The 18,974-nt window shown below is 48.3% G+C and overlaps 1 protein-coding gene across 1 annotated transcript in view; it reads left to right on the top strand.

Moving 5' to 3' along the window:
* LOC107124770 overlaps positions 1 to 18,974 on the top strand; it is a 94,616-nt gene that overhangs the window by 55,838 nt on the left and 19,804 nt on the right. The window contains exons 12-13 of the mRNA XM_015428280.1: positions 11,699 to 11,804; positions 17,927 to 18,055. Of these exons, the coding sequence (XP_015283766.1) occupies positions 11,699 to 11,804; positions 17,927 to 18,055 (235 nt within the window). The remainder of the gene's footprint in view (positions 1 to 11,698; positions 11,805 to 17,926; positions 18,056 to 18,974) is intronic.

Below are 18,974 nucleotides of genomic sequence, written 5' to 3'. Positions count from 1 at the left end.
AGAGGGTCTATTTAGTCATCACACCGAACAGCCACTAAGAGACCGCTTTCCCTCCATGTCTGTCATTCTCATAAACTGTGGCTGATTTCGCACTAGAGCTGCCTCGATGTTGCGCCGCCGTTTGCCCCGACACTATTGGTCAATTTCACACCCAAAGCTGCGGGGCTGCATTTTGACTCGCGGCTTCGCCCAATTTCCCCCGCAGTTTCGTAATCCTGTTTTTTGAGGATCACGAAACTGCGGACGAAGTTGGGCGAAGCCGCGGGTCAAATGCAGCCCCGCGGCTTCGGGTGTGAAATTGACCAATAGTATCGGGGCAAACGGCGGCGCAACATCGAGGCGGCTCTAGTGCGAAATCAGCCTGTATCTTGTGGCAGTGGGTTCCACTTATTAATTAAATGTGGGTGAGAAAAACAACTGTGTGGGGTTTTCTAGGGAGGGAGGGCGTCTGCCCTGAATCTACCACCAATCAGTCTCATGAACCATTTCTTAGCACTATGGGAGATGGAGAAAGAGTTCTCTGCATCCCCACCTTTATCAAGTTCTGCACCCTGCCTCTTGACTGACTTCCCCCTTGCGAATGCTTTTAGCATAGGGAAGATAATCACACACAAAGCTTACACTGAATCAGAGAGCCAGTCTGGTGTAATGGTTAGGAGTGCAGACTCTAATCTGGGAGAACCGGGTTTGATTCCTCCACATGCAGCTTCTGGTGTGACCTTGGGTTAGTCACAGTTCTCTCAGAGCTGTTCTCTCAGGAGCAGTTCTTGAAAGAGCTCTCTCAGCCCCACCTACCTCACAGGGTGTCGGTTGTGGGGAGGGGGAGGGAAAGGAGATTGTAAGCCACTCTGAGACTCCTTCGGGTAGTGAAGGGCAGGGTATCAATCCAATCTCTCCCTCCTCTTCTGGTCCATCAAGGTCAGCATTGTCTACTCAGACTGGCAGTGGCTTTCCCAGGTCTCAGGCAGAAGTCTCTCATGTCATCTGTTGCTCAATCCATTCTTTAGCTGGGGAAGCTGGGGATTGAACCTGTGACCTCCTGCATGCCAAGCAGATGCTCTCCCACTGGGCCACAGCCCCTTCCCAAGGTACTCTAGCCCAGTGTTCCCTCTAAGCTGAGTTAGTGTGAGCTAGCTCACAGTTTTTTTAGCCTCTGGCTCACACCTTTTTGTCTTCGCTCAGGAAGGAGGGCTCCAGAGCAAACGAATTGATGCAGTAGCCAAATTGCTCACTCACAACTTTCATGCCAGTAGCTCACGAAGTAGCATTTTTGCTCACAAGACTCCACAGCTTAGAAGGAGCCTTGCTCTAGCTGCTTGATCATTTGGGCAAGCCTTTCTCAACTTTTTTTCTAGCTTTTCGGGATAATTTGTGTGTGTGTGTTTTGGGATGATAAGAGCCACACACAAAGAGACACTGTGGTCTCATGACAATGAACTCTGTAACTTAATTGTGCCCTGTGTGAAGAAGCACTTTCTTTCATGTGTACTGGCGTGGGGTCCCATTTGCAGTTCCAAAGAAGGGGGCCTTGCTGGAGAATCGGCCTTTGCGTGGGATTTCCCCACCAAAGTGACATTTGGGCCATGGGGTGTGTGTGTGAAAAATTCCTCTCTGAGTAACTGTGTGGTCTCACAATTAGTCATATTCTGGGGTGGGTTCTGCAGAACTGGCTCAGGCTTTGGGTTCAGCCGATTCTCTCTGTTCTTTGTCATCATAGTCTACACAGGCACAAGAATAAGGTGGTACAGTCCTGCCGTGGTAGAGCGGACTTTACCACTTCCAAAGGCTTGTGGATGATGCCATTTTGGAGTACTCCTCCACACTTAACGAAAAAAGAAAGACATTTGGAAAGAGCCAGCATGATGTAGTTAATAGTGGAAAGGAAGAGTTGAAGGATCTGGGGCTTTTAGGTTTAGAAAAGAGACAGCTAAGGGGGGACATGAAAGAGGTTTATAAAATTATGCACGGGGTGGAGAGAGTTGACAAAGAGACATTTTTCTCCCTCTCCCAAAATACTAGAACTTGAGGGCACCACCCAGCCAAGTTGATGGGCAGAAGATTCAGGATGGACAAAAGGAAATGTTCATTTACCAGCTAGTGATTAAAATGTGGAATTCGCTGCCAGAGGATGTGATGGCCACAGGTGTAGACAGCTTAGAAAGGGGATTGGATAGATTCATGGAGGACAAGTCTATCCGTGGCTATTGGCCACGGTGACCAAAAGGAACCTCCCCGTTTAAAGGCAGTAAACCTGTGGATACCAGTGCCGGGTGGCAACTTCAGGGGAAGGCCTCAGCCTCTGTGACCTGTTATTGGCCCTCCAGGGGAACTGGTTGGCCACTGTGTGAGACGAGATGATGGACTAGATGGACCCCTGGTCTGATCCAGCAGGGCTCCTCTGATGTTCTTATGAAGGCCTTGGCCTCTATGCCCTGTTGTTGGCCCTCCAGAGGAACTGGTTGGCCACTGTGTGAGACGAGATGGTGGACTAGATGGACCACTGGTCTGATCCAGCAGGAATCTTCTTAGTGTCCAGCTAGGATCTGGGAGATCTGAAATCCCTGCTCTGCCATGGAAGCTTCCTGCATGACCTTGGGCCAGGTACGGTCTCTCAGCCCAACATCACAAAATTGATGTTGTGAAGATAAATAGGAGGCGGTGGGAACAATGTTGTAAGTCCCATTGGAGAGAAAAATGGATTCTAAGTATCAAAAGCTAATAATAAATAAATAAAATAGCCTGTAAGGGAGAAAGCTGAATTTGTCCTTTGTTCTTCTGGCCGTCTGCTTTGAAAACAAAAACGCAGGGGATTAAAATTCCGATTCCTCACCCCCCGGGTTGGGGTGGTACAGTCTGTACTTTGACTGCAGGACTCTACCTCCTCATGGGGTTAGCACTTCATCTTCGGTGCGCAGGTTGGATAGTCCTTTTCCAAGTCAAATTGCTACAGCCGAGTTCCTCTTTTTCGTAAGTTCCTGCTGTGAACACGGACGGTGTAGAAAACACTGTTCTGTATTATTATTTTTTTCCACAGTGGCAGGTTCTGATGTCAGAGAGTGGGTGGCTTTGTCACTGTGGCTTCCACGCTGTATTCGGCGTGACTTTTTCTTTCCATCCCCCCCCCCCCTTCCCCTCAACATCTTAGGTTTGGTTTGTTCTTCCTTTAGAACTTTGAGGTGTGCCACATTTACAGACAGGATATTGGGTGGGGTGGACTCACATCTCTGCGCAGCTGCCTTTTAAGGGATTTTCGGTGCATGGGTTTAATTTGGTTAAACACCAGTGGAGGTGTTCAGGCCACCACCTGTAGGGTTGCCAGCCTCCAGGTAGCACCTGGAGATCTCCCGCTATCACAGTTGATCTCCAAGTGACCAAGATCAGTCCCCCCTAAGGAACATTTTATTGGGAACATTTGGCTGTACAATCTCAGGAGAATATATAGTTGACCAGAGAGAAGTACTACTGGACATGTGATTGCACTGGAGGCTTCATTTGTATTTTTGTATTTCTTTTCTTTGCCCAGTGGTTAAACTTTGGAACAATTGTTTTCTGGTCTTTACTCCATATTTTATATATGTATAATTGTATATAGTTTTACATATCAGCCAACATGTTCTGTTTGTATTAGACCTCTGAGGAAGGCCTGTAAAGGCCGAAACGCGTTAGGTCTATTTCATTAGCCCTTGTCTTGTCACACCCACTGACCATACAGGGCTTCTCTGGCACACACTGGGAAGTATAATTGCGGTCGTCGGGCTCCAAACTGTTTGCTGTGGTCACCATTTTGTTTTGTGGTTTTGTTTTCAATTTTCAGTTAGTGCTATTAAACCCTTAGCCTCTTGAGGGAGGGGGCAATTCCTTAGGTCAAGACCAACGTTTTATACTAGGGGTGGGAAAGGTGCCAACTGCTTGGGTGGGGCTTGCATATCGGCAGGCGAATGGAATGAAAACACACAGTTCCCACATCTGTTTTAGCCATAAGGCATGATTGTTGAGACATGGGTCGGCAAGCCTTTATCATTCAGGAGCCAAACAACATCAGAATTCGGAGCAAGGGGTCAACAAAGAGCCAGTATAAGAAACCCTGCTCACACAGCTGAAAAAGTACAGACATACCTGAAGCTGCCTTGCACTGAATCAGACCCCTGGTCAAGATCAGCATCGTCTACTCAGACTGACAGCAGCTCTCCAGGGTCTCAGGCAGAGGTCTTTCACATCACCTACCGCCTGGTCCTTTAAACAGAGGTGCTGGGGATTGAACCTGGGAACTTCTGCATGCCAAGCAGGTGCTCTGCCACTGAGCCCTGGCCCCTCCCCTTAAACATGTTCATTAGTAAAGGTAAAGGTTTCCCTTGCTCGAAAGCCAGTCAAGTCCGACTCTAGGGTTGCGGTGCTCATCTCCGTTTCAAAGCCGAAGAGCCAGCGCTGTCCGAAGACGTTTCCGTGGTCATGTGGCCGGCATGACTAAACACCAAGGCGCACGGAACGCTGTTACCTTCCCGCCAAAGTGGTACCTATTTATCTACTTGCAATTTCTTGCTTTCAGACTGCTAGGTTGGCAGGAGAACATGTTCATTAAGTAGTCCATAAGGTTTCTGCTGCCCAAACACCAGCGGTTGTGAGGTTTTTTTATTAGGAAGTGGCACACAACACAATGACACAAGAAATCCTCACAAGGACACCCTGCACAGTTGTTGTAGTGCACCGGCATAATATGTGCAGGGTTCACACTTGAATTACTGGCAGCTGTTTAATTCTGCCATTTCCCATTCTAGACAAAGGCCTATTATGCATGGGTGTGTTCCCTTGCTTTCACTGTGCATGTCCATCAGGTTTTCTTGAGCCAGCTTGGTGTGGTGGTTAAGATCGGCAGACTCTAATCTGGAGAACTGGGCTTGATTAGCCACTCCTCCACATGAAGCCAGCTGGGTGACCTTGGGTCCGTCACAGTTCTCTCCGAACTCTCTCAGCCCCACCTATCTCACAGGCTGTCTGTTGTGGGGAGAGGAAGGGAAGGTGATTGTAAGCCGCTCTGAGATTCCTTTTGGGTAGTGAAGAGTGAGGTATAAAAACCAACTCTTCTTCTTCGTCGTCATTCTGCATTGATTTTCCTCCTGCGAACCGCCAAACTTAAGAATCGCTTGGGATCGATCCATTTGGAGGAAGAGTGCAATACACACAGGGCAGGCTTTAAAAAACGGCCCTGATCATGACCATTGGGAAGAGTGCAATCCACACAGGGCAGGCTTTGAAAAACGGCCCTGATCACGACCATTGTGCAGGATCAAATCAGAGAATCACAAAGACGAAATTAGGCAAATTTGCAAGAAAGGGCAGGAAATTAGTGTTACTATGTAGCTGCACTAGGGCACTGGTGAAAATTCGCCCCCATTTTCCCCCCAATTTAATGGCACAAGACTAAAAACTCTCCAGAGCTTCTGCCGGAGGACTCCTTCCCCATACAAATTGCAGCCCTGTGCAAAGCATGGTGGAGTTGCAGCCGAATTTGCACATGCGTGCGTGCACACACACACACACACACACATGTTGCCAATGATTACAGCTTGCAATGCCAGTGGGTTCTACCATGCTTTCAGTATGCTCAACATATTCCCCCATATTATGAGATCATGTGACTCCCATTTTTTCACAATGGCTGATAACACAGCAGAGAATCCCCTGGTTCTCCCTAATATCGAACACAGGGCTTTGCAGCTGCTTGTCAGTTTCAAAAAATAAATAAAGAGTCTGGTCAATTTCAACATCAATTTCCACCCCTTTGCCTGTGTTCCTTTCTGATCCCTTTTATGCAACAAACTAACCCTAAAATGCGTGCCCCAAACGTGAATCACGAGGATTTGAACGAAAGGCACTTGCTGGATGCTACTGCACAGCTGCGATAGGGCAACTGCATAAATTAAATAACAACAACAACTTTGGACATCCCCCCAAGGAAGGAAGGAAGGAAGGAAGGAAGGAAGGAAGGAAGGAAGGAAGGAAGGAAGGAAGGAATCCTTGTGGCTGCCAAAAGGATGTTGCCACCATTTTAAAGTCATTTAATAACGCCACAAGGCCAGATCCTCTTGCTCCCGCCCCGCACCTTTTCAAATACCAAAATGAGGGGTGGGGGAAGGTTGCAGCTGTTTTGGCACTTGATAAGGCTTGGGGGAAGAGGGAAACAAGAGCGCCTCTGCCTGTCACGCTTGTGGCATTTTAAACGACTTTAAATGACAAGCGGTGGCATTTGAAATGACTTTAAAATGGCGGCAGCCGTGGTGACACTTGTCGTGTCTGGTTTGGCCTTGGGTCTTTTGGGAAAGCTGCCGACCTCAAACTATGGAACGCCTTCACTCTCGAGATGAGCCCAGTGCTGTCTCGATGCCCTTGGGATACAGGGAGCTGTTTTTTTAGCCTTTGAAGGATGATGTTGTCGTAAGTGATGGCATCTGCCGTTACTTTGTTCTGCCCTTCAGTGTAGGGTATTTAACCTCTGGGTGTTTTTTTTAATGTTGGCTTTACAATGTTATCCTTTTGATTTTGGCTCACTTCAGGCACAATGCAAAACCCTGATTTAGTTCATGGGTTCCACACGGAGCCATTTTTGGCTTCGGAGCCACAGGTTACTGACCTGAAGGGTCTTGCTTAGGCAAAAGGACATCTGAAGTGCCCAGGGCTGGAGGGAGACATGGTGAAGCCCTGAAGTGTGCAGAGTGTGAGAGGCCCTATGGTGGCACCTAGAGATCTCCTGCTGTTATAATTGAGCCCCAGACCACCAAGCGAAGAGGAAGCCCTGGAGAAAATTGCTGCTTTGGAGGGTGGACTCTGTGGCAATGTATCCTGCTGTGGTCCCTCTCCTCCCCAAACCTCACTCTCCCCAGGCTCAACTCCTCCCCCCCAAAAAATCTCCTGGTATTTCCCACCCCAGAGCTGGCAACCCTACCCCATGGAGGTACTGAAAAACCAAAGGTAATTTAGTATTTTTTTAGTGGGAGTCCTGACCTAGATAGCCTAGACCAGCCCAATCTCATCAGTTCTCGGAAGCTAAGAAGCGTCAGCCCTGGTTCGTGCTTGGATAGGAGTCCACCGGGGAAGCCCAGGGCTGCTATGCAGAGTCAGGCAATGGCAAACCACTTCTGTCTCTTGCCTTGAAAACCTATGGGGTCTCCATAAATCAACTGTGACTCGATGGCCAAAATAAATTTAGGGGCCCCTAATAATCTCACTCCCTGACCTGGATCGCTTAGGCGAGCTCGATCTCGTCAGATTTTGGAAGCTGAGCAAGGCTGGACCTAGTTTGTATTTGGATGGGAGACCTCCAAGGAATACCGGGGTCGTGATGTGGAGGCAGGCCCTGGCAAGCCACCTCGGAATGTCTCTTGCCTTGAAAGCCCCATGGGGTTGCCATAAATAGGCTGTGACTTGACAGTACTTCCCACCACCAATAATCTCACACCTGAAGCTGCATTTTACCTAGCTTTGTCCATAAAACCAGATGTGCTTCACCAAAACTCAAGAGTCCACAGGCTGGAAAAACAGCATGCCACAGGCTCTCGATGCTCAACCAGAAAGGGGCAAACGGACCTTTCTTCCTGTTCCTTCCAAACAAAGCCAGAGAATCGCAGAAGAACACACATTTGTTTGGTTCCGTTACGATAAGAGGCTGCGGCAGATGAGATAAAGCCCTGCTGGAAAACGTTACCCACAGGATATACTTTTTTAAAAAAATGTGGTCTTTCTTATTTCCCTTGGTCTTTGAACTGTAGATTTCAAGTCATTAAACAAGGTTGCAGGGCGGTGTGTTTTTCGCTTTGGTTCATTGAGTCTGACTTCGGCAAACTGCAGTTGAGGTTCTCGATTGGCACGGAACCGCAAAGAGAGCCGTCCTAAAAATAATTTGCTCAGCAGCAAAAATTTATTTTCCTTCCTCCGAAGGTTCAGTTGCGCTGAAGGCTTCTCGTTTGGAAACGCAGCCGGCTCACATTTGCAGACGGTGTGGTTTTGTATTGCCCTGGTGCTTTTCCTGCGCAAAGTGTTTACTCATTTTTCGTGCGCATGTATATCAAACGTAGATGCCCTGACCTGGGTGGCTCGGTCTAGCTTGATCTCATCAGCTCCTGGACTCTAAGCAAGGGCTGCTGTCCAGAGGCAGGTAGAGAGCTCTCGCCAAGATGCTGGGCAATGTCATTAGCAGGCAGGCAAAGGCCAGCACACCTCTATTCACCTCTTGTCTCGAATACCTTATGGAGTCGCCATAAGTCGGCTGCGACTTGACCGTGCTCTCCATCATATAGATACTCTGTCCTTTCATAAAGCTCTGGATGGTGTACAACAGAGCAACAATAAAATACCACGCTCACAGAGAAAACCCACATCCTACTCCAACGGATAAACTATCTTTCAAAAACCAGAGCCCTCGAGAGAACAAATTTCAACCATTTTTGGCTCTGGATGAAGACGGGTCTGTCCTAAGCTCTGCTCCCTAGGTGCCGTTCTTCCTAAGCCCTGCCCCCAAATCTCCAGGAATTTCCCAACCTGAAGTTGGCAATCCTGGCCTGGCCTCTGAGTTGCTTCTTCCGTTCCTTGAGAGCCAGTTTGGTGTCGTGGTTAAGTGCGCGGACTCTAATCTGGGAGAACCGGGTTAGATTCCCCACTCCTCCACTTGCAGCTGCTGGATGACCTTGGGCAAGCCAGAGGTGTTCTTGAAAAAAGAGCAGTTTCTGTCAGAGCTCTCTCAGCCCCACCTACCTCACAGGAGGAGAGAGGGAAGGAGTTTGTAAGCTGCCCTGAGACTCCTCTGGGTAGTGAATGGCGGGGTTTAAATCCAATCTCTTCCTCCTCTTCTTGTTGACTTGGGTCAACTGTAACCTGCCCTGACTCCCCATGTCCAGTACTCCATCTAAGCTTTGGAGCCTTGTGAGCAAAAATTCTACTCTGTGAGCCACTGGCATTAAAGTTGTGAGGGAGCGATTTGTCTACTGCATACATTAGTTTGCTCTGGAGCCGTCCTTCCGGAGCTAAGACAAAAATGTGTGAGCTGGAGGCTAAAACACTGTGAGCTAGCTCACACTAACTCAGCTTTGAGGGAACGCTGCCCGTGTCCCTCAGCATGTGACAAGACAGACAACCGCAAACCCCCCTGTGACTCTGGCTTTGGAGGGACCCTGGAGAAAGAGCTGGGACTGGCCCCGCCTTTGGGGTAACCCCCCCCCATTCCTCATGCGCTAAGTCAAACATTTCTTTCTTTTAAATTTTAATAATTTTAATAAAATAAATATAAAACAATTGAGACAGAGAATCCCAAACAATGCAAACTATTTAACATTAATAATATTCTTGATGTTCCGTTCAGGACATCTATCTAAAACTTGACTATTTAAAACTTTTAACGTGTTTTCTAATAATACAGTTGGGTTAGCAGCCATCTTATACAAATGAAAGAATCTGAGTTCAACTAGCTAGTATTTGTGGAACAAGATTGAAACGTACTCTAAGTCTGGGGTTTATAGAATATACACTTCGGATGCAACTAAGTAAGCAGGAACAATTCCATTCTGTGCCATGCCATGTAACTTATGACCTGAAAGCATTTCTAGTCAACAGAGATGCCCTTTGCTAGGTCACACATTTTTGTCTTAGCTCGGGAAGGAGGGCTCCAGAGCAAACTAAGTTATGCAGCAGCCAAATCGTTCGCTCACAGCTTTAATGCCAGTAGCTCACAAAGTAGAATTTTTGCTCACGAGACCCCACAGCTTAGAGGGAGCATTGGTCGTGGGCTGCAGCGAGCTCCCCTCCATGCCAACCGTTTACCCCGGCCTTCTCACTTCTCTGTTTTGCAATGACCCAGTAGCTAAGGTTGCAGTCCTACACAAACTAACCATGGAGTAAACCCCATGGAACAAAGCAGGGCTTAACTTCAGAGAGCACATGCCTACGATAGAACTGCACATCAACTTGATAGTTCCTGGTTAAGGTAAAGGTAAAGGTTCCCTTGCTCGAAAGCCAGTCGAATCCGACTCTAGGGTTGCGGTGCTCATCTCCGTTTCAAAGCTGAAGAGCCAGCGCTGTCCGAAGACATTTCTGTGGTCATGTGGGCGGCATGACTAAACACCAAGGCGCACGGAGTGCTGTTACCTTCCCACCGAAGCAGTACCTATTTATCTACTTGCAATTTCTTGCTTTCGAACTGCTAGGTTGGCAGGAACTGGAACTAGAGACGGGAGCTCACTCCATCATGTGGCACCCGGGTCTCGAACTGCTGAACTACTGACCTTCCACAGCCTGGAGTTCAGCGTCTTAACCACTTGAGCCACCGCAGCTCCAGTTCCTGGTTACCCTAAACAAATAAACATTTACAACGAAGGTCAGCAAAGATGTTGTCCCCCCCCCTAAAAAAGCTGACATAGTGTATTGCTGTGTATCAAGGGAGGCTTCTTATTTTCCCCTAATCTCTTTTCTGAAATAGTGATTAAATAAGCAACTTAAAGGGTATTTGCTGCCCGCCGAGCATCTGATGTGTATCTTTCCTGCCCGAGAGCAGACACAATGAGATTGCATAAGATTTGCGGTAAAGATCAGAGGCAGGATATATCTAAGCTTCAGGTTTTGGCCTCGCTTCGTTCCTGTGTCAGAGTCCGAGCAGTAGGCTGCAGGAAGAACCAGCCTCGCTGCGCTAATGGAGGTTCGCGACATCTTGGCGAGGGATCTCTTCCTGCCGCCACCTCCGCTGGCACAGACGGCGTGGTGTTCACGAATCGTCGTTTCTGAATGAGAACTTTGTTACGGTCGGGACACTTCTCCAGCTGACTTGCTTTGGTGCCGCTTTTGTGGCTTCGTCTCCCTCGCGCGGAAGCAAGCAAACGAAGAGCTTTCGATACTGTCCTTTCCCACACATGGATGGGCTTTGCTCAAGGCCTGCTGAAAGGATTGTGCCGATCTCTCCTACACTTATGTATCTATTTATTCATTCAATTCATACCCTGCCCTCCCCCCAATGTTGCTCTGGAGCCCTCCTTCCTGAGCTAAGACAAAAATGTGTGAGCCGGAGGCTAAAAAACTGTGAGCTAGCTCACACTAACTCAGCTTAGCGGGAGCACTGAACTTGAATGTGCATTATCCAATGTGTGGGAAAGTGCCAGTCTAGAGGTTCCATTTAGTCACAGTGTCCGAAGGGAACCTCTAGATTGGCTGCTTTCCCAGACGCTGGATGTTGCAGTTTCGGGACAGTCTAGAAACGATGACCGAAGGGAACCTCGAAATTGCCTCCTTTCCCCACACATTGGATAATGCACTTTCACTGCACTTTAGCAATTGTTTGCAAGTGCATTGAAAGTGCATTATCCAATGTGTGGGAAAGCAGCCATTCAGAGGCACTATACTTCTGAGTCCCAGTGCTGGGGGGAGGAATATCAGCTGCCTCTGTGCCATGATCTTTGGCCCTCTCGGGCAACCAGTTGCCCCCTGGGTGAAATAGATTGCTGGATGAGTAGGCAGAATGCTGGTCTGATTCAGCGGGGCTCCTCTTAGGTTCTTGTGCTCTCTGTGGTCTTTCTTTCCAAGCGAAGAGGAAGCCCTGGAGAGAAAAAAAGACACACCGGAAGCCAGAGATCTGCTGCCATTGTTTCCCTCACTTGAGACAAGAATAATGAAAGAGCTTTGATCACACTTGGAACTAACGAACCTTTTCCTCTGATTTCTGCAGGCTCCTTCCCTGCCGTACAGACCCGAGCACCCAAGCCAATGCCAGGATCCGGACAACGAGTACTACGATCAGACCGCCCGCATGTGTTGTCACTTCTGTCCCCCAGGTAAGGTGCCTGCTGCTGTGTGAATGCAGAAATCTGAATCTGGGACAGAGCCAACTGGTTACTTTTCAGAGAACCTTTGGAGAGGGAGGCAAATTAAAAAGGCATTGCGACAGAGAGGGGAAACTGGGTGTAACTTGTCCCATTTCCTCGAGGAGCCTTGGTATGGGATTGTAAGATCGCCGCTGCCGAGTAGGCATCCGTTAACCAATGTGTGCGTGAAGAAAGGAGAGCCAATTTGACAGGGACTCTAATCTAGGAGAATTGGGTTTGATTCCCTGCTCCTCCACTTGCAGCTGCTGGATGACCTTGGGCAAGCCATAGTTCTGTCAGAGCTGTTCTTGAAAGAGCAGTTCTCAAAAGAGCGCTCTCAGTCCCACCCCCCCCTCCCCCTCTTCTTCTTCTTCTTCTTCCAGAGTTAATTTCTTTCTTTCAAAGAACATTCATTCTTTTACTCATTTCCTTAAAAGATCATAAGAAAAGCCCTGCTGGATCTGACCAATGGTCCACTTAGCCCAGCATCCAGGGGTGTGGGGGGAAGGTATTTGTGAGTTTCCTGCATTGTGTGGGGGGTTGGAGTAGATGACCCTGGAGGTCCCCTTCCAACTCTATGATTCTATGATTAAGCCCACTCTGACCCTGATAACCTGATCTTGTCTGATCTCGAAAGCTAAGCAGGGTCAGCCCTGATCAGTACTTGGGTGGGAGACAGCCAAGGAAGTCCAGGGTTGCTACACAGAGGCAGGCAATGGCAAAACACCTCTGAATGTCTCTTCCCTTGAAACCCCATGAGGGGTCGCCATAAGTCGGCTGCAGCTTGACAGCACTTTACGCACACTATTAAGCCCCCCCCCCATCATGGTCATATTAAAAATAATAATAATAAAACAACCCTGCCCTCCTGACTCCGGGTAGAATTCAGGGAGTTCATGCAATATTTTCTGCAACCATCCCTGCTATGCTGCAAGTGCCTACGTGCCACTCAAGGAAAGAAGCAAAGGAACGTTGTGCAAGTGTGCCCCAAAGAACACTTTTTAGCCATTGCCAGAAGGAAGGCTGTGATTTCACTGCCCGCCCCGTACTTCCTACTTTTGCACATGCACAAAACAGACAACAGGATCTTTCAAAACAGTGTCCATATTGAACTGTAAAGGGGGGGAAAAATATTGAACTGCATGCATAAGGGCAGGGTCCATCAAGGGCAGTCTTGTCTATATTGACTGCAGTTGGTCTCCCGGGTCTTTCACATCAACTACTGTCAGATTAGGGATGGGCACGAACCAGCTCACGAACAAAGGTTCGTGATGAATTTTGGCCGGTTTGTGCTTCGCGGAGTCACGTTCGTGGCAGGTCGCCTGGCACGAACTTTCCATGAACTTTCAAGCCGTTCGTGGAGGTTCCTGCCCGTTCCTGAGTGGAGACATTCCCAGATAGACTGTCTCCGCTCAATCAAAATGTTTACAGAACTTCAAAGCAACGATTTGGAGGGCGTGTAGAGGAGCATCTGTGGGAGGTGCCTTGTGACTTTGATATCTCTAGCTTGCACAGGATCCATTCTATACGCTCCTGAACCTCAGTCATTTTGATGGACGCAGGTCCAGGAGAGTATAGAACAGACCCTGTGCAAGTTAGGGACACCTAACTCGCAGTGGATCTCCCCTGAATGCTCCTCTACATGCTCTTCAAGTTTGGTATCTCTAGCGTGCACAGGATCCATTCTATACACTCCTGAACCTCCTAAACCTGCACCCATCAAAATGACCGCCTGTCATCTGTCATTTTGATAGGTACTGGTTCAGGCTGTTCAGGAGCATGTAGAACAGATCCTGTGCAAGCTAGAGACCCCAAACGGACAGGGGATCTCTGGCTGACTCTCCTCTACTTGCTCCCCAAGGTTGGTGAGGATTGCATTTATGGGGTCCAAGTTACAGTCTCCAAAGGAGGTGTCCCCAGAAAAGTGCTTTCTGGGGAAATGACAGGCGGTCCTTTCCTTTTCACTGAACCTTTTCACTGTAGATACCACAGACTGAACTTGGGATCTCCTGCCTGCAGAGCCTGAGCCATAAGCCCGCCGCTGCCACTATCATTTCCATCCTTGCTTGATTGTTCCTGTTTCCCTTCCTGTTACTCTTGCTGGGCGGGGGTCAAGTAATGCCAAAAATTCTATAAGGCCCCGGGGGGGAAAATGTTAAAACAAAAACACTCCAAGCTGCAAAGATTTCTTCACGGCATAGTTTGTGCAGCAGGCTGGACAAATGAGATGTGCCAATACAGACTGGTTTCACTTACGCGTGTAACTACTTTGGGAGCACAGCTAGTGTATCACACAAGGCAAGCCATCCCGTTCTGGTAAGCAGTTGTGACCTTCCTGCAGCTCAGCAGGGGCTCTGCTGTGATTGGGCCCGTGATGGAAAGAAGAAGGGATTTAACCCTTCAATCCCCCCTCTTTGTCTCATTAATGGAAACTAGGCTTTCTGCACTGTTATCAACATTTTAAAGGACAAAACAAGGCTGCCTTTCAGAAGATATGATTTCTTCTCCCTGCCCCTCATATATTAACAACAGTGTCAGCACGGTTAGCTTGGTTTCCATTAGCCAAACCGAGTGAGGCATGTGAAAGCGTACATCCTCTTCCCCTACAGTCCTCCTCCAACGCACAGTGGCATGTGTGATTTACTTGTTACGGCCTCTTAGGGTTGCCAACTCCAGACTTGGAAATTCCTGGAGATTTTGGCACAGAGCCTGGGGGTGATGGGGAGAGGAGGGGCTGCAGACCCCAACCTCCAAAGCTGCCATTTCCCCCAGGATAGCTGATCTCTGTTGCCTGGAGATGAATTCTAATTCCAGGAGATCTCCAGGCCGTGGCTAGAGGTTGGCAACTCTCAGGCTGGCAGAAGTCTGCAATCCGCGTTGCACGTGCCAAGATTCGCAAACCCCTCAGAGCCATCTGGTTTTCCTTACTTGTCATATTAAGCAACTGCTCTCCACTCCCAAGATACTGCTCAATAACAGGAAGCCGGCACTGCACAGACACAGCCCGGGTTGCGCCGTTCTGCCGAGGGGCAAACGTCAGGCGTGATTGTTGGGTTTCCTGTTTTAGAACTTGGAAGGGGGCAATGACCGGAAGAGCAGGTTCCAGAGAGCACTGGAGGGAGAACACTATTGCTCTCTAGAAACCAGGGGCCAAACTCTCAAGTTATGTTTGTTTTCTCGTGCATGAAAAGTTCACTTGAGCAAGGGAAAAAACAAACACAAACAAAAGACAGCAGGATAATATAAATAGGTGGTGACAAAAAGGCTGTACATAATCAGGTGGGATACAGGGGGCGACAGAGTGCATAGAAACGTAGAAGTGTAAACACGCTTAGGAAGAATGCAGAGGCAGGGATTTAGTTGCCATGGTGAAGAATTCATGCAGGCCAGGGGGGCCAGCTCTGAGGTGGGAAATACTCAGAGAGTTTGGGGGTGGAGCCTGGGGAGGGCGGGGTTTGGGGGCTCTTTTTGTAGCAGGTACTCATTTGCATATTAAGCAACACATCCCTAATGTAGCCAATCCTCCAAGAGCTTACAGTAGCTCCTGTAAGAAGAGCTCTGTAAGCTCTTGGAGGATTGGCTACATTAGGGGTGTGGCCTAATATGCAAATGAGTTCCTGCTACAAAAAGAGCCCTCCTCAGCAGGGCGTAATGCCATAGAGTCCACCCTCCAAACCAGCCATTTTTCTCCAGGGGAACTGACCTTGGACATCTGGAGGTCAATTGCAATAGGAGGAGACCTACAAGTGCCACCTGGAGGAGGAGGAGGAGGAGGAGAGGAGATTGGGTATACACCCTGCCCTTCACGACCTGAAGGAGTCTCAGAGCGGCTTACAATCTCCTCTCCCTTCCCCTCCCCACAACAGGCACCCTGTGAGGTAGGTGGGGCTGAGAGAGCTCTCTTGAGGACTGCTCGTGAGAGAACAGCTCTGAGAGAACTTGCAACTGACCCAAGGTCACACCAGCAGCTGCATGTGGAGGAGTGGGGAATCAAACCCGGCTCTCCCAGATTAGAGTCCACGCTCCTAACCACTACACCAAATGAATGCATTACTCATTATGCAGGCAGGCAGCTCAAAACCAGTAGAGACCCTTTCACATGTGCAAGCCAGTGTGGGTTCCGGGAACTCCCAAGTCTGTTTCTAGCTGGCTTGGTGAGAGTCTGTGGTTCAGTGGAGGAGCCTCTTTTGCATGCAGAAAGTCCCAGGTTCATTCTTTGGCATCGCCGGTTAACAGGATCAGGTACTGGGTGATGTGAAAGTCCTCTGCTTGAGGATACATCAGGGCTATTTTTGGGCAGGAACACACAGGAACGGAGTTCCAGCTGGCTCCCGAGTTGACCACGCCCAGCAGGAACTCATTAGCATAATAGGCCACACCCAACAGCAGTAACACATTAGGATTGGCTACATTAGGGGTGTGTGGCCTAACATGCAAAGGAGTTCCTGCTCCAAAAAAAGGGCCCTGGGTTTTGACAACAAACAAGGTAAACAGAATAAGAAGCAAAAGGTAGGTGTGGCTGGATGAGCACACTTCTGGTAACATGGTGGTGCGGCCTAATATGCTAATGAGCTATGCTCTCATGTGTGTGGCTGGATATGCTAATGTGTTTCTGTTGTTGGGCGTGGCCTATTATGCTAATGAGTTCCTGCTGGGCTTTTTCTGCCAAAAAAGCCCTGTGGATACTCAATTCAACTTGGATCCAAAGGTCAAGGTCCAAAGGAAAGTGCTGCTGGTGTGAAATGTGGGGCCCTCCTCCTTTGTTGCTATGGGCAATAAGTGTCCGAACCTGCTCATGGGGGAGAGGTCTCGCCAGGGCGAGAAACTATGAGAGCTCCATGGAGCCTCCATGACTGGGAGCAATCTGCCCGTGAATATCAATTGGTGGAGAGGGCATACGGCAGAAAGAGGGCTGTTGCCTTCTTGCCCTGCTTGTGGGCTTTCTGGAGGCGACTGGCTGGCCGCTGTGGGTGGGATACAGGAGGTGGGTCTGATCCGCCATGACTCTTTATGACTACTGGACTCTTCTTAAGGGGGCAGGAAACACAAAGAAAAAGACAGGAAGAACAGAGCTGCAGTGGCCTACATGGATGCATTAGACAGAGCTACGCTGGTGTGCTTTTGTGCTCTTGAGTTGTAGTATTTTAGGAAGGAGGAAACAGTTTGTTCTGTACATTTTCTCCACCGCCTGTCTGATTTTATAAATCTCCATCATATCCTTCATGGTCTTTTTTCTAAACTGAGAAGCCCCAGGTGCTGAGAGCCAGCATGGTGCAGTGGTTAAGAGCGGTGGTCTCAAAAGAGCTCTCTCTCTCAGCCCCACCTGCCTCACAGGGTGTCTGTTGTGGGGCGGGGAAGGGATCTGGAACGTCGAGGGGTGCCACATCTGGAATGTGCCATAGATCTGGAATGTGGAGGGGTGCACCTCCTCCTCAGCTCATCCCTGTCCAGCTTCTGTGCCCTATCTCTGGCTTGACCTTGGTGTTGTTCCCAGCTGCAATTAACTCGGCTGGGAAAGCTAACGGTTTCTGCGCCTTGCCCGCTCGCTTGCTTGCTTCCGCCTGCGGGCGCGAACTATAGTCATTGGCTTCAGCTCATTGGGGGGAGGGGGAGTTTGATTACACTATAAGTCAGAGGCCATTATACTGCAGGCTATTCCTGACACAAGCTGTATACGTGTTCTTTAGTACTGGACTACCAATAAACACTTATCTTCTGAAGAAGCCTTGTGTGGTGTGCCCTGACTAAAAAACCTGACAGTAAGCCGCTCTGAGACTCCTTCAGGTAGTGAAGGGCGGGGTATAAATCCAATCTCCTCCTCCTTCGAAATTGAAGATTATTAATGTTTTGCTGTCAAGTTATAACTGATTTATGGTGACCTCATCAGGTTTTCAAGGCACGAGACCTTCAGAGTTGGTTTGCCGTTGCTTACCTGTGCCTTATGACCCTGGGCTTCCTCGGTGGTCTCCCTTCCAAGTGCCAACCAGGGCGGACCCTGCTTAGCTTCCAAGCTCTGATAAGATCAGGCTAGCCGAAATAAAATGCAGCTTCCGTAGCCTGGCACCGTGACCTTTTCCTCTTTCCCGTGACAGGTTTTCGAGTGCGCCACCACTGCAACGAGAGCATCAACACACAGTGTGAAGCCTGCGAGGTGAACACCTATACAGAGACGTCGAATTCAGCTGTCCGCTGTTTGGGCTGCTCTCCCAGATGCAAACCAGGTACTGAGTAGCAACCTCTCTCTCTCTCTTTAACCAGTTTGAATTTTCAGGCCCTAGATGTGAGAGGGGAGCCAGTAGAACAAGAACCCCTGATTCCCAGAATTCCCTGGTGGAAGTCCCGCCTGCGTCAGATGACGCCGCTTAATGGGTAGAACATCAAGCTAAGCTTGGAGAGACCTGGGTTCAACGTCCAATTCAGCCAGGAAGCTCACTTTGAGCCAGTCACTGCTCTGTCCATGTAAGCAACCTCACAGGGTCATTGGGATTCATTTAAAGCCCTTGTACCCTGCCCACCAAACAGCCTAAAACCCAAGACATAAAGCCAATACATTTTTTAAATTTTTTAAAAATAATTTTATTTTCAGTTTTTCATAACATACATACATTTATCCCTCTTTTTTAACAAGTGGGGGTTTTAAATTATAATTTTTCTTCATACAATTTTATGGCTTTTTGCCATTTCTGTTTAAATTTTTCCTCTGTTTTTCCCGCCAAAAACATGTTCAACTTGTCCATTTCAATTATATTATAGAGAATGCTAATTAACTCTTCCTTACTCGGTATACAATCCGATTTCCAATTCTTTGCAATACATATTCTCGACATTGTGACTATATATACAATAATACATATATCATTGTATTTAAATCCATCCGGTATAATATTTAATAAGAAGATTTCTGGTGTAAGCGGTAAATCTATTCCTGTAACATCTTTTATCAGTTGTTTAGTGATTTTTCCAGAATCTCTTAATTTTATCGCATTTCCACCAAATATGGAAGTGTGTTCCTATGTTGTTTTTACACCTCCAGCAATTCCCTGAGACGTTTGTATAACATTTTTGCAATCTATCTGGCGTCCAATGCCATCTGTATATCATTTTTATACATTTTTTAAAAATCAAGAAAAACGCTAAAAG

Source organism: Gekko japonicus, unplaced genomic scaffold (genome assembly GCF_001447785.1).
Source record: "Gekko japonicus isolate JY-2015 unplaced genomic scaffold, Gekko_japonicus_V1.1 scaffold2604, whole genome shotgun sequence".
Lineage (NCBI taxonomy): Eukaryota > Metazoa > Chordata > Lepidosauria > Squamata > Gekkonidae > Gekko > Gekko japonicus.
This window is presented reverse-complemented; position numbering and strand designations above follow the sequence as displayed.